At 33.6% G+C, this 12,777-nt stretch overlaps 2 protein-coding genes and 2 long non-coding RNA genes across 6 annotated transcripts in view; 1 reads left to right on the top strand and 3 right to left on the bottom strand.

The window, feature by feature from the left end:
- LOC110120134 overlaps window positions 1-8,835 on the top strand; it is a 34,964-nt gene extending 26,129 nt beyond the window's left edge. The window contains exons 5-7 of the long non-coding RNA XR_007223623.1: window positions 7,385-7,559; window positions 7,967-8,134; window positions 8,287-8,835. This is a non-coding gene — a long non-coding RNA (uncharacterized LOC110120134). The remainder of the gene's footprint in view (window positions 1-7,384; window positions 7,560-7,966; window positions 8,135-8,286) is intronic.
- Window positions 1-12,777, bottom strand: part of LOC100646409 (mannosyl-oligosaccharide 1,2-alpha-mannosidase IA) — a 702,484-nt gene that overhangs the window by 89,382 nt on the left and 600,325 nt on the right. The window lies entirely within an intron of this gene.
- On the bottom strand, window positions 4,475-7,412 carry LOC110119251. The gene is made up of 5 exons (XR_007223626.1): window positions 7,293-7,412; window positions 6,950-7,212; window positions 6,443-6,755; window positions 5,008-6,091; window positions 4,475-4,603 (listed from the first exon to the last, which is right to left on the bottom strand). It is a non-coding gene; the product is annotated as an uncharacterized LOC110119251 (long non-coding RNA).
- LOC110119244 overlaps window positions 9,800-12,777 on the bottom strand; it is a 24,939-nt gene continuing 21,961 nt past the window's right edge. The window contains exons 2-5 of the mRNA XM_048404818.1: window positions 12,124-12,385; window positions 11,815-11,934; window positions 11,622-11,739; window positions 9,800-11,275 (exon numbers count right to left, since the gene is read on the bottom strand). Coding sequence (XP_048260775.1) covers window positions 11,004-11,275; window positions 11,622-11,739; window positions 11,815-11,934; window positions 12,124-12,288 — 675 coding nt within the window. The 5' untranslated portion in view covers window positions 12,289-12,385 and the 3' untranslated portion in view covers window positions 9,800-11,003. The remainder of the gene's footprint in view (window positions 11,276-11,621; window positions 11,740-11,814; window positions 11,935-12,123; window positions 12,386-12,777) is intronic.

Genomic DNA, 12,777 nt, shown 5'->3' with positions numbered 1-12,777 from the left:
CAGTTACTCACGTAAATGAGATGAACAATAAGAGAAACCATGCCGAGAAAAAGCAGAATTGTGTAAGTCAACACGAAAGTGTTCGTTAAGCCTTTAATAAACCTTTAACAATATAAAACATCATATATACTCTATATATTTTGAAGCAACAAAATGTATTTGTAGAAAAAATGTACTTATATTTTCTTCTCCTTTATTCTTTTAATGCAAACACTTTGAAATATTTTCTTTACTCCTCGTATAGTTAGAAGAAAATTTTTAATATTACTGTAGAAGTATTTTAAAGGAATCAAATCAAGGGACATGATATTTTACTAAATACAAGAAAATAAATGGGTTCTTTAGATAGTAATCTACAGGATCTATAGCAATGCTATACTCCTATAGCAATCTATAGGAATGTTTAGTTATATTGTAACGGTGCATCTTTCGCTTAATGGCGATTAGAAATTTTAGAATAGAAATATTTATTTCGTGAAATGTTTATAGTTATAATAATTTTATGCAATTGCCATAATTATCTCTTACACTTATCTCACGTAACGGCAACTTTGAAATAAACAATCGTTCTTCCTCGTACTGAATATATTACCTATTTATCAATGCAGTTTTATACCTGCTAACACGTATAAATATCATTCAACGATTAAAAATTATAGATACTAACGTGAGACATCGTTTGTGCGTGTTCACAGCGTTTACAATTCTTAAGAAAATCACGATGTTCTTACGTGTGGGAGACAATTCAAATTTGTCACAATCTAACGCATGTTCAATTTTATTACTGAAATATGAAAAATATCTTAATGAGTATTACAATTTAAAAGAATGATAATATATATATATATATACTTTTTTTTGAAAATCAAATTCGGGCAAGACATAGTAAAAAATACTTTTAAAACTTTGTTAAATGTTATAATTACAAAATGTGAAATGTTCAAATACAATTAAAAGTCATAAGTAATGATGTTAGAATTAATATAGGTGGAATAAAGAAGTTGTAGTTAATATTTCTTACCCTGCGACTGTAAACATCCCAACAAGGTGTTGACAGAGTATCACGTAAGTCGTTTCCGTGGTTGTCATCACTATTGCTCCCAAAATATTAACAATAATCAAAGAAAATAACGCAAAATAAGAAGAGTTTTTATATCGTATGATAATAAACGTCATATTGGCCGAGTGGATCGATCGAGATTCCTTTGCAGGTATCATGATATCGATAATGACTGGCAGCAATTGAGATATGGCAAACAGAATCGAAGTCATGACAATTATTGCTGAAATTATGAAAATTACCATAACATAAATACTAAAGTGTTTAGGATCATTAAAATCACTAGGCATCAGCTGACTTCGCCTTAAGATTAATATATCGTAATATAAAGATAAGCATGCAGAAAGTGGAAAAATATTTATATATAGAACACATTAAATTTTTCCGAAATTAACAAAGATATTATAAGTGTCTTTAAATTATACTTTCTGCTGATGATGATGAACTATTCAAATAGAAGAATAACGTTAAATAGAAACAACGTTGTTAAGAATTGCCAAATAAATACGAAAATTATTGTACAGCCATCCTTTTTGAGGGGTGATAGGCTTAGCTGGGCTAAAAATTGTTCATTAATACGTTAAAAAATGTGCAAAAATCATATAACAAAAGATCATGGATAAAATAACAATGGAAGCGAAAAATGATTGATTTTCGAGTGTTTTAAATTTTCACATCTCTCTATTCGTAAAATAAATTTACTTGTGGCAACTATCGTAATGAGCTTTCCAGTAGACGTACGACTCCGTAACATATCCAATTCGTTTTCGTTGTGTTGAATATCGTTCCAATCATGTTTGACGAGTTCAAACAATATCTTTATCTGCATTTGGAAACAAAACTCCTTAATTCACTACACTTGTCTACCAACGATCACACGTTAGTATTTATAACTCACTTTTTTGGTCTGACAACAAAACGTGCAGTATTTCAGTATGTACATTGCTGTTATTATCATGTAGGCAGAATAGGAAATGAAGTCGTCAATATTGTACACCGAGGTGAAAATATTCGTTAGCTGTAATTGTTTGTTACCTGTTTATTGTTGAATAATACTTACACTGGCTCGCGAAAATATTTCATAATAGATTGAACTTGCAAGAGAAACTTGCAGGAAAGCCCACAGTAACAAACACAAAAAATTGCAAGATTAAAGGAAATGCGGGCCATCCTTCAATAACACGTTTAATTCGTGTCGTAATCGAAACAATATTACAAGGATATCGTGATATAGGAGGGTTATCGCAATTTTTCCACCGTGTTATATCGAAGTCGTGTTTTCAGCGAACCGTCTTATAAGAGGATTGAGTATACCTGAATGATCAAACCAACCATGAAGACCGCCAGCATATAGAAGTTAAGAATGACCGTTAATTTGGACTTTTCGTACGGCCACAAACCAGTCAGCAGTAGAAGTTGCTGATTAATGTTATAATATTTGCTGCCAAGGAAGTCCATGCTTCTCGGAAACTAATAGATATTTGATGCTTGTGGTGCCGCACAAATATTCACTTCAACCATCCCCCGGAAGTCTTTATAAATAAGGAGAAAGTTTTTCGCGGACGATTCGGAAGGGTGCGATAATAACAGTGGAGTCGACGTGTTTCGAGACATCGGTGAATTAAGTAAATTATAGAGTGCACAGACGGTCTTTCGCACCATTTTCAGCTTTCCCCCGCTCTTCCTGGAAACGCGCACGCGTGTTCCGCCTTATCCCTTTTGCCACTCCTCGTCAGTGTGTGTTGCATCGTGGAGTAAAGTGTATCGCACGTGCAGAACAGAATAGAAAGCATGTACGGAAAGATCGTTTGATGTTTTGTAATTGTTTAACACCGTTTTAACGACACAAGTGTAGAAAACTTCTATATAGGAAAGTAGTTGCGCGCATCCTTATTCTCAAGTAAAGCGTTTCTCGGTGTCATCAAATTCTTATAGTTACATAAAAGTGTCGTTAAATGTTAGGAAACTTAATTTACTTGCACTTTAATTAGTATATAAATAGATACTGTAATAAATACAATAGTGCAACCGCCGTAATTGTTATTGTGAAGTATTCAAAATTGTGATCTTTCAGAAGTGCCGCAATTAAATACGAATATCACGATTGGTAAAATTTGAAACTAGTCTGCGGATGTATAGAGATGTTACAAGGTATTTACTGCGAACATATATTTAATAGAGAATTGGGCTAATGAGGAGTAAGGAAAGAGCGAATGGTCGCCCTAAAGCATATCGGTTTCTCTGAATACCAAGACTTATTAACATTGTAAATTGTATATAAAGTAAATTGTAAAGAAAGCAAATCTCGTAGATTCTATGCATATTCTCGGGTTTATGTAAAACCTTATCAATGTAATTACGATAGTTAAGTTCCATTACGTTGTTAAATAAATTTTAAAATGTTTCGTACGACACACATAATACATACATGCATAAAAAAGATTCGTAAAAGATTATAATATTCGTAATAGAAGTTTATGGGCTATCTACCTCAAACTTCGCAATCAAAGATGTGCCACCTGTCATTATAGTACTGTTTGTTGCGCTAGATAGTGTTTGCTCGATTGCATACAAACTAAGTTATTGATATTTGTATTCGGTTACAAAAGTAAGCAGTGGTGAGTGTTAGACTTTGTATAACGCAGTTGACCAACGACCAAGAAATGTTTACTATGCAAATATGTCAAAAAATCATGGAACAGATGATATTAAGTTTCTAATTTGTATATGACATATCGTTCAGTATAAAATTGGAAGGAAGAAGAGAGTGACTATATATTATAATATATTAGTATGAAACAATATCATACTAATTATTAAAGTTTACACTATGGTATAATAGTTACTTCTAGTGTATGCATTTTACACAGTATAATGAAAAAACGTCATAATAAAGAAACTTTATTCATTAAAACGGCGAATACACACGTTGACTATCAGAAATCTGACTTCAAGTAACAATTTCGCTGCTGTCAACACCATAAGTCAATGATGCATTAAACATTCTATTGACTTGAGTATATCACGGTAAAGTATGAGAAAGACGTACTCAGCAACTGAAATGCAATAACATTTAACTAGCAGATATACGGTATCGATTATACAGTAACAGACTGAAAGAATTACCGTCGTGAAACCGGCATGAGAAGCAACGAAAAATCCGAAAATATTTATCACACTTTCCGTTGAACTCCTCAACATGATAAAGAGTAACAACTTCTGCGCTTTTACAGGCATGCAATACCATGTAGAATTGTACCTACATATTGTTGTATCGCTTAACATACACTAGTATTATAATCGTGTTACTTAATTAGTAAACAGAACATGTAGATAAATAGAAAATAATGTAATAAACAACGGCAGAACAACCACATTTAGTCAAATTTGAGCTTACGATTCCTTGAACACGTCCAGACTGCGATCTATTATAATTTGTCCGGAATAGCAACATATGTACAAAAATGCTAAATGACTAATAAGAAAAAAGATACAGATGAAGATTTCTTTTTCATCTTTCGAGTCTGTTATCGTTTTAGAAACCTGTAAAACATTAGGATAAATTAGAATCAATTTTCCCATTGTGTTCAATTGTTCCGCATAATGTCAGTGTCTTTTCTCGTAAATTCTATCCTCCTAACAAAAGTAATGATAAAGGACACATTTTAATTTACTTTCGTTCGAAATATTTGAACTCTATGTGCAACAAATTGATCTGAAATATTCGGTCGATGTCACCGATATTTGTATAAACTATCTATATATATATATATATATTCATAACCAATGGAAGATAGTATTCCTTTTCAGATTTCACTTTTACGGTGTACCATTTATAAGAGAAAGAGCAGGGAAAGTGTAAAACTTCGAGAAGGTGCTCTCACACATTACATTCATTGAGGATTTTGGTTTCTCCCAACAACGTGCAAGATTGAAAGGATACTTACTCGATGCAAACTCACAGAAACAGACACCACGGCTACAGCAGATGGCAGAAGATAATGTATCGGATAATTCGATAATACGTAATTGATGAAACTTTGTCACGCGAATGAATTTCACAAGAAACATCGGCAGAAAATGCATGGAAAACAAAGTAGGATCAGCTTAAATATCTACCATCGAATACCCATTATAGTCGAATGTACCAACTGTAGTGTTTTCCTATGATTGTCTACGACGTAGCGGAAGTCCTTGAAGTTCGGGTCGATCTGCGTCGACGAAGACAGACCCGCAATTGTTTTTTGCATTCGATAGCTAAAAACGTGCGGAAATTTTTAGACAAATATGATTTAACAAAGAATTTCACTTTGTATCGTCTGAATTAACCCTAATTAGCTGACAGCCTGCGAATTATCGTATTAATGACTGTATTGAGATATATTTATTAGAATTAACTGATCACACAGGTAACCATTTCTCTTCGGTCGATTGATTTTAAAGCTGAGTTTAGTGAAAATAGATTGTGGCCATATGAATACATACAAACAATTTCATCTGAAACATACAGCACATACGAGCAAAATAGGAAAGTCTGAGAATGAGAGTTAGGTAAATCGTAATTGAATAAATTTACTGAAATTCTATGACAGCAATATTAACGGTCCGCTGTGAAACACCTTCTCCGTTTAAATGGAATTGTTTGAATGTTTTGCTGATCGTATATTTACCTGACCATCATGATCATTGTAACCTTGTAAGTGTTGTAATGTGTCTGTTGCACGCAATGACCATGTGAAAAAGATAAAAGTCAGCATATTCATTCGTACCTAGTTATCTCGAACATTCCGCACATGTAGTGGGCAAACACAGCCAACATCAGTTCCGTACCCGCCAGACACAACGATCCAATTGCATAAACGACTAGGATATTCATGTATACGATATCGACATACTCTATCCGATCGTGAGAAAACATTGTTAAGTAGGAAAAATAACGTCTTCGAGATTCATTCATAGGCATTAGCAGATCCAACGTTATCGGAGTGAAGACATATAACGCTCCGAATAAAGACCACGAGCAACATAGGCCTAAAACAGGAATGGTTTAATGATAGAATGATATCTTCGCATCCGAATACTTTTGTATAATACCAGCAAATAGTGTTAATCTCGTAACCGCGGCGATGGAAGTATTTTCGCATTTTTCTATTCGAATAACACATATCTTCCATATAATCATATTAAAGGAACAGTATTTCCAGCACAAAACATCGTCAAGTACAAATGGATCAGTATTCATCGCTTTCTCTAATAAAGCCAATCACATAACCAAAGTTTCACTATTTTATGTTTACATAATATTCGGAAGGAAACATTCAGACATTAAGGTAATCGCGACTACGGTGACAAATTCCACGAACATAGAAAATGTTCTCTTACATAGGAAAATGGAGATTATATAAGTCGAATAATCTACGTATTTCATCAGTATCTGAACTTCCAGTTGATCTTTCAGCATGATGTCTATGGTGCGTAGGTTGTCAAAAAGATATATAGTCTGTACCCATGTGTAAAAATATATACGAATCTCATTAGTTGAACTTCATAAACTTCACTTTAGAGCATCACGTACCACAGGAAACATTGCTACAGAAGTGACATATCGCATGAAAATGACCATAACTGGACAGATTGCAGATAATGTTACGATGCAACCTCGAAATGTAATACCAGATTTAAAAAGCGATAAAACCTGAAAACATATTCTGGTAATTCTTTATGTCAACACGAACGCCATATCTTTCTATAGTGTTAATACAATAACATATTCATACGTTATTACGCAAACGCATTACGTTCTCGCAAATTTGTAACGAGTAGATTTGCAATACAACGTTGCGATGCACATAAATTGGAGGCATAACAACAATAATGAATTCTGATTACCTGGAAAACTATATAGATGAGCATAATTAAAGAGATCGATATTCTGTGAATCGTAGAGTAAATCGACTTGTGATATGGCCAGAGTCCTAAGACACTCAGTAGTATACGATAAGTGTTGTACTGCCTGTAGAACACGTCCATCTCTCTTCGATAACTGAAGAATATCTGTGCGGAAAACTCGAGGAATCATCCGACAACACCTCGCCACGATTTATTATTTCCACTGTTATTTTTTCCTCTTGCCGCCTGTCTATAGAAGTAATCTATAATGCATGGAAATTACAGTCATTCGCAGCCATCGATCGTGTTCATTAACGCCCCTTAAAAAATTGATACGTAATACCTGTTCACATTGAGAAAATTACAGTCTATATGAAATTTCTTTTTCCTTTGCATATTTTCCCTTATTGTTAGTTTGGTCTTATTTTTTTCTAGGCGTTTGAAAAGGGAATATTTGTCGCGACAGTATTTCCGCAGTCTCCGCGAACTTCACAGTAATATTTCCTTGGTGTGTTCCCTTCATTTTATTCAATGGATTTGACAGCCAGGATTTGGCTGGAGGAACAGTCGTCGAGGAGTTTCAACAGTTTATGAATTTGATTTGTATCAGGTAGTCGTAATATCTGCAATATCAGCTTTTGGTAACAAAATATACGTATTCGTGATGACAATTATTGTCTGAAGTGGTTCCTCTATGCAGAGTGTCCTTATTTTCACAATAATTAACATTGAAATCTGTTCTTCGTCCAATACTATTGTTAACATCTGAGCAAGTAATACTGTTATTCTTAATTAATTTTTTTGTTAGTTGTTTGGCGTTTAATTCTCGATGACGAAACGCAATGTCGGATATTATTGCTATATTATAGACAAAATCTAATATAGTACATACGATTGAAAGTACAATATTAGTGAATATTGAATATTAATTGAAACACTGTTGGAAGTTGAAAATTGAAAAGATTGAAAATGTATATCGTAGAAATGACTGAAAATGACAAGCTTTCTCTGTTGCAGATTTGGTGAAAGATTGGAGGATGAAGTAGCAATTAATTTCAATAGTGATAGGTTATGGACATGAATTTACTATGACTAACGAGTAATTCGAAAAAATAAGAGATAAGCGAGAAATGGACAAAGACATACAAAAACGACTGATTCTATCATGGAAGAAATGACTCACAGGTATTCACATTATTGTCAATTGTTAATTTAGATATAACAATATTTGAGAAGAAGAATTTTGAAAATATCCAAATTTTTGTGAAATTTCAAGCTAAAAATTGTACACTTATTTTATGAGCACCAGACATCAATTAACAGCATATTTTCTATAGGAATTCTGTAACAAATATACGAGACAATATGAAAGAATCTGCAATCGTCAAATTAAGAAGTTATTATGAGGGCTGAAAAAAATAGCAACGAATGATCTCGCAATATATATAGTGTGGCGTAATAATAATATATCATGGAAAATGTGATGCATATTACCATATTATAACTTCTATTTACCTAGATTATAAAGCGTCAGCCGAATTTTATCTATGCAGGAGTTATTTCACTTTTCAAAAAAATATGAAATATGCTATATTTTAATAATTACAATAATTGGAATTATCATACTGGAACTTACATAAGGATTATTGAATCTGAACTCATAAACATTTTCGACCATTTCGAAAAGGAAAAGAAATATTCGTTTACTCTCCAAGGATGATCGCACGAAAAAATCAAACATAACTCCGATTTTTGATTGTAGATGAAAATCACAAAGAAAGAACATCATAGGTCACATTTCCTACGTTTTACAGGAAACGAATTTTAACATTACCGAAATTGTGTTTGTATTCCACTGCGGAATTATGCGTGTTCTTTTATCGCATTCAAACTTTGAAAAACAGTGCTCGATACAATATTCCAGTATCAGAGAGATATTAAAACATTGCTTGTCTTAATAATTATACCAATTATTCGTTCGCAATTACATTTTCTGTGTACTAATAACGCAATGTACAACATTGATATGATATTTTCAGTAAAATCAAATATTATGTCGATCATTCGAAACACACGCGATTGTAAATATGATGCTACAAAACCTTTTTTATTGAATGTATTTAACATGAAAAGAGTGAAAATGGGAAACATACAATTAATTGAAAATCGAAATTCTATTCCACTTCACAATTTCCAGAAGAATAAAATATAAACCAATGACTAATATAAATTATATATTATTAAATTATTCATTATTAAATATTAATTCAAATCACTGCTATCAACAACTATCGCACAGTCAATGATGCTGGAGAAATTCTACTGAAGAGAGTGTATCATAGTAAAGTACGAGAAAGACGTACTCAGCATCTGGAATGCAATAACATTTAACTAGCAGATATCAGACAACGATTATACAGTAGCAGACAGAAAAAATTACCTTCGAAAAACCGACATGAGAAGCAGCGAAAAATCCGAAAAGGTCTATCACACTTTCCGTTGAACTCCTCAACATGATAAAGAGTAATAACTTCTGCGCTTCTACAGGCATGCAATACCATGTAGAATTGTACCTGCATATTGTTGTATCTCTTACAATACTCTAGTAATATAATCGTGTTATTTACTTAATAAATAGAAACATTTAGACAAATAGAAAATTATTTAATACTCAACGCCAGAACAACCACATTTAGCGAAATTTCAGCTTACGTTTCCTTGAACACGTCCAGACTATGATCTATTAAAATTTGTCCAGAATAGTGACATAGATATAAGAGCACTATATGGCTGATAACGAACATACTAGAGATGAAGATTTCTGTTTGATCATTCACATTTGTTACAGCATTTGAAAGCTGTAAAACATTAGGAATAATTAGAATCAATTTTCCCCTTTTATTCAGTCGTTCGTCATTATTTATCTTCTTTCGCAAATTCTTTCATTCTAACAAAAGTAATGTTAATGGACACTTTTCAGTTGACTCTCGTTTGAAATATTTGAGTTTTATACAAAACAAATTGATCTGAAATGTTCGACGGACGCTAACGTTATTTGTATAAACTATCTATATACATTTATAACCAGAGGCAGATAGTATTTCTTTTCAGATTTCACTTTACGGTGTATCACTTATTAGAAAGAGAATGCGAAAATCTAGAAGCTTCGAAAATGGTTTCACACATTACATTCATTGAAGATTTTACCTTTTCCCAACAACGTGCAGGAATGAAAGGATACTTACTCGATGCAAAGACACAGAGAAAGAAACTACAATCACAGAACATGGTGGTATATAATGTAGCATGTAATTCGATAATACGTAATCGATGAACCTTTATCCGGCGAATGAATTCCACAAGAAACGTCGGCAGGAAATGCATGGAAAATAAAGTAGGATCAGCTTAGATTTGTACCATCAAATACTCATAGTTGAAGGTACCAACTGTAATGTATTTCTATGACAGTCCACAACGTGTCGGAAGTTCCAGAAATTCGAGCCGATCTGCCTCGACAAAGACAGATCCGCAATTGTTTTTCGCAATCGATAGCTAAAAAAGTGCACAAATTTTTAGACAAATATGATTTAACAAAGAATTTCACTTTGTATCGTCTGAATTAACCCTAATTAGCTAACAGCCTGCGAATTATCGTATTAATGACTGTATTGAGATATATTTATTAGAATTAACTGATCACACAGGTAACCATTTCTCTTCGGTCGATTGATTTTAAAGCTGAGTTTAGTGAAAATAGATTGTGGCCATATGAATACATACAAACAATTTCATCTGAAACATACAGCACATACGAGCAAAATAGGAAAGTCTGAGAATGAGAGTTAGGTAAATCGTAATTGAATAAATTTACTGAAATTCTACGACAGCAATATTAACGATCCGCTGTGAAACACGTTCTCCGTTTAAATGGCATTGTTTGAATGTTTTGCATATCGTATATTTATCCGACCATCATGACAATTGTAACGTTGTAAATGTTGTAAGGTGTCTGTTGCACGCAATGACCATTTGAAAAGGGGAAAAGTCAGCATTTTCATTCATACCTAGTTATCTCGAACATTCCGCACATCCAGTGGGCAAACACAGCCAACATCAGTTCCGTACCCGCCAGACACAACAATCCAATTGTATAAACAACTAGGATATTCACGTACACTATATCGACATACTCTATCCGATCGTGCGAAAACATTGTTAAGAGGGAAAAATAACGTCTTCGAGATTCGTTCAAAGGCAGTAGCAGATCCAACGTTATCGGGGCGAAAACATACGACGCTGTGAATAAGGTCCACGAGCACCATATGCCTAGAATTGGAGGAGAATATTTTAATGGTAGCATGATATCTTTGCACCAGAATGTACCAGCAAATGATTTTAGTCTCGTAATCGCGACAATGGAAGCAGTTTCTCACTTTTCTCTATTGATCAACGCATATTTATCATATAATCGTATTAAAGGAGCAGAATTTCTGATACTGAACTTCGTCATGTGCAAGGCATGCAACACTTCTCGTTTTGTCGAATAAAGCCAATCACATTAATGAAGCTTCACAATTTTACGTTTGTATAATATTCGGAAGAAAGCATTCAGATATTAAGGTAATCGCGACTACATTGACAAATTCTACGAACATAAAAAATGTTTTCTTACATAGGAAAATGGAGATTATGTAAGTCGAATAGTCGACGTGTTTCATCAGTATCTGAACTTCAAGTTCATCTTTCAGCATGGTGTCCATTCTCCGCAGATTGTCAAAAAGATATATATTCTGTACCCACATAGAAAAATATATATGAATCTCTTAAGTTGAACTTCACAGAGTTCATTTTAGAGCATTACGTACCACTGGGAGAGTTGCTACGGAAGAGACATATCGCATGAAAAAGACCATAATTGGACAGGTTGCGGATAACGTTACGACACAACCAAGAAATGTAATACCAGCTTTAAAAAGCGATAGTACCTATAAACATATTCTGTTAATTCTTTATTGCAAGACGGACGTCACATCGTTGTATAGTGTTAATGAAATAACATATTTACCTTCTCACGAATTTGTAACGAGTAGATTTGCAATAAAAGTTGAGGTGCACATAAATTGGAAGCATAATTACCAAATAAATTAGATCAAACAATAATGAATTCTAGTTACCTGGAAAACTATATAGGCGAGCATAATAGCAGAAATCAATATTCTGTGAATCGTTGAGTAAATCGACTTGTGATACGGCCAGAGTCCTAAGACACTCAGTAGTATACGATAAGTATTGTACTGCCGGTAGAACACGTCCATGTCGCTTCGATAACTGAAGAACATCTGTGCGGAAAACTGGAGGAATCATCCGACAACACCTCGCCACGATTTATTATTTCCACTGCTGTCGTTTCCTCTTAAATTTGTTCGTGCCGTCTGCCTATAGAAGTAATTTATAATGCATGGAAATTACAGTCATTCCGCGGCATCGACCTAGGTCATTAACGCCCCCCAAGAAATTGATACATAATAGATGTTCACTTTGAGAAAATTACAGTCTACATACACTTTTTTTCCTCTGCATATTTTCCTTTATATTAAGTTTGGTTTTATTTTTTATTAGGTACTAGAAGACGGAAAATTTGTCGCAACGACGGCATTACTGTAGATGTCGCGAACTTCACAGCAAGACTTCCTTGGTGTACATCCTTTGTCATTTTCTTCAGTGGGTTGGACAGAGAGGAACAGCCGTCGAGGAGTATCAACAGTTTACGAATTTGATTTGTATCAGGTAATTGAAAATGAATATCGTAGAATTGACTGAAAGTGATA

This window comes from Bombus terrestris, chromosome 4, assembly GCF_910591885.1.
Source record: "Bombus terrestris chromosome 4, iyBomTerr1.2, whole genome shotgun sequence".
NCBI lineage: Eukaryota > Metazoa > Arthropoda > Insecta > Hymenoptera > Apidae > Bombus > Bombus terrestris.
Note: the sequence above shows the minus strand (reverse complement) of the source record. Positions and strands in the feature narration are given on the sequence as shown.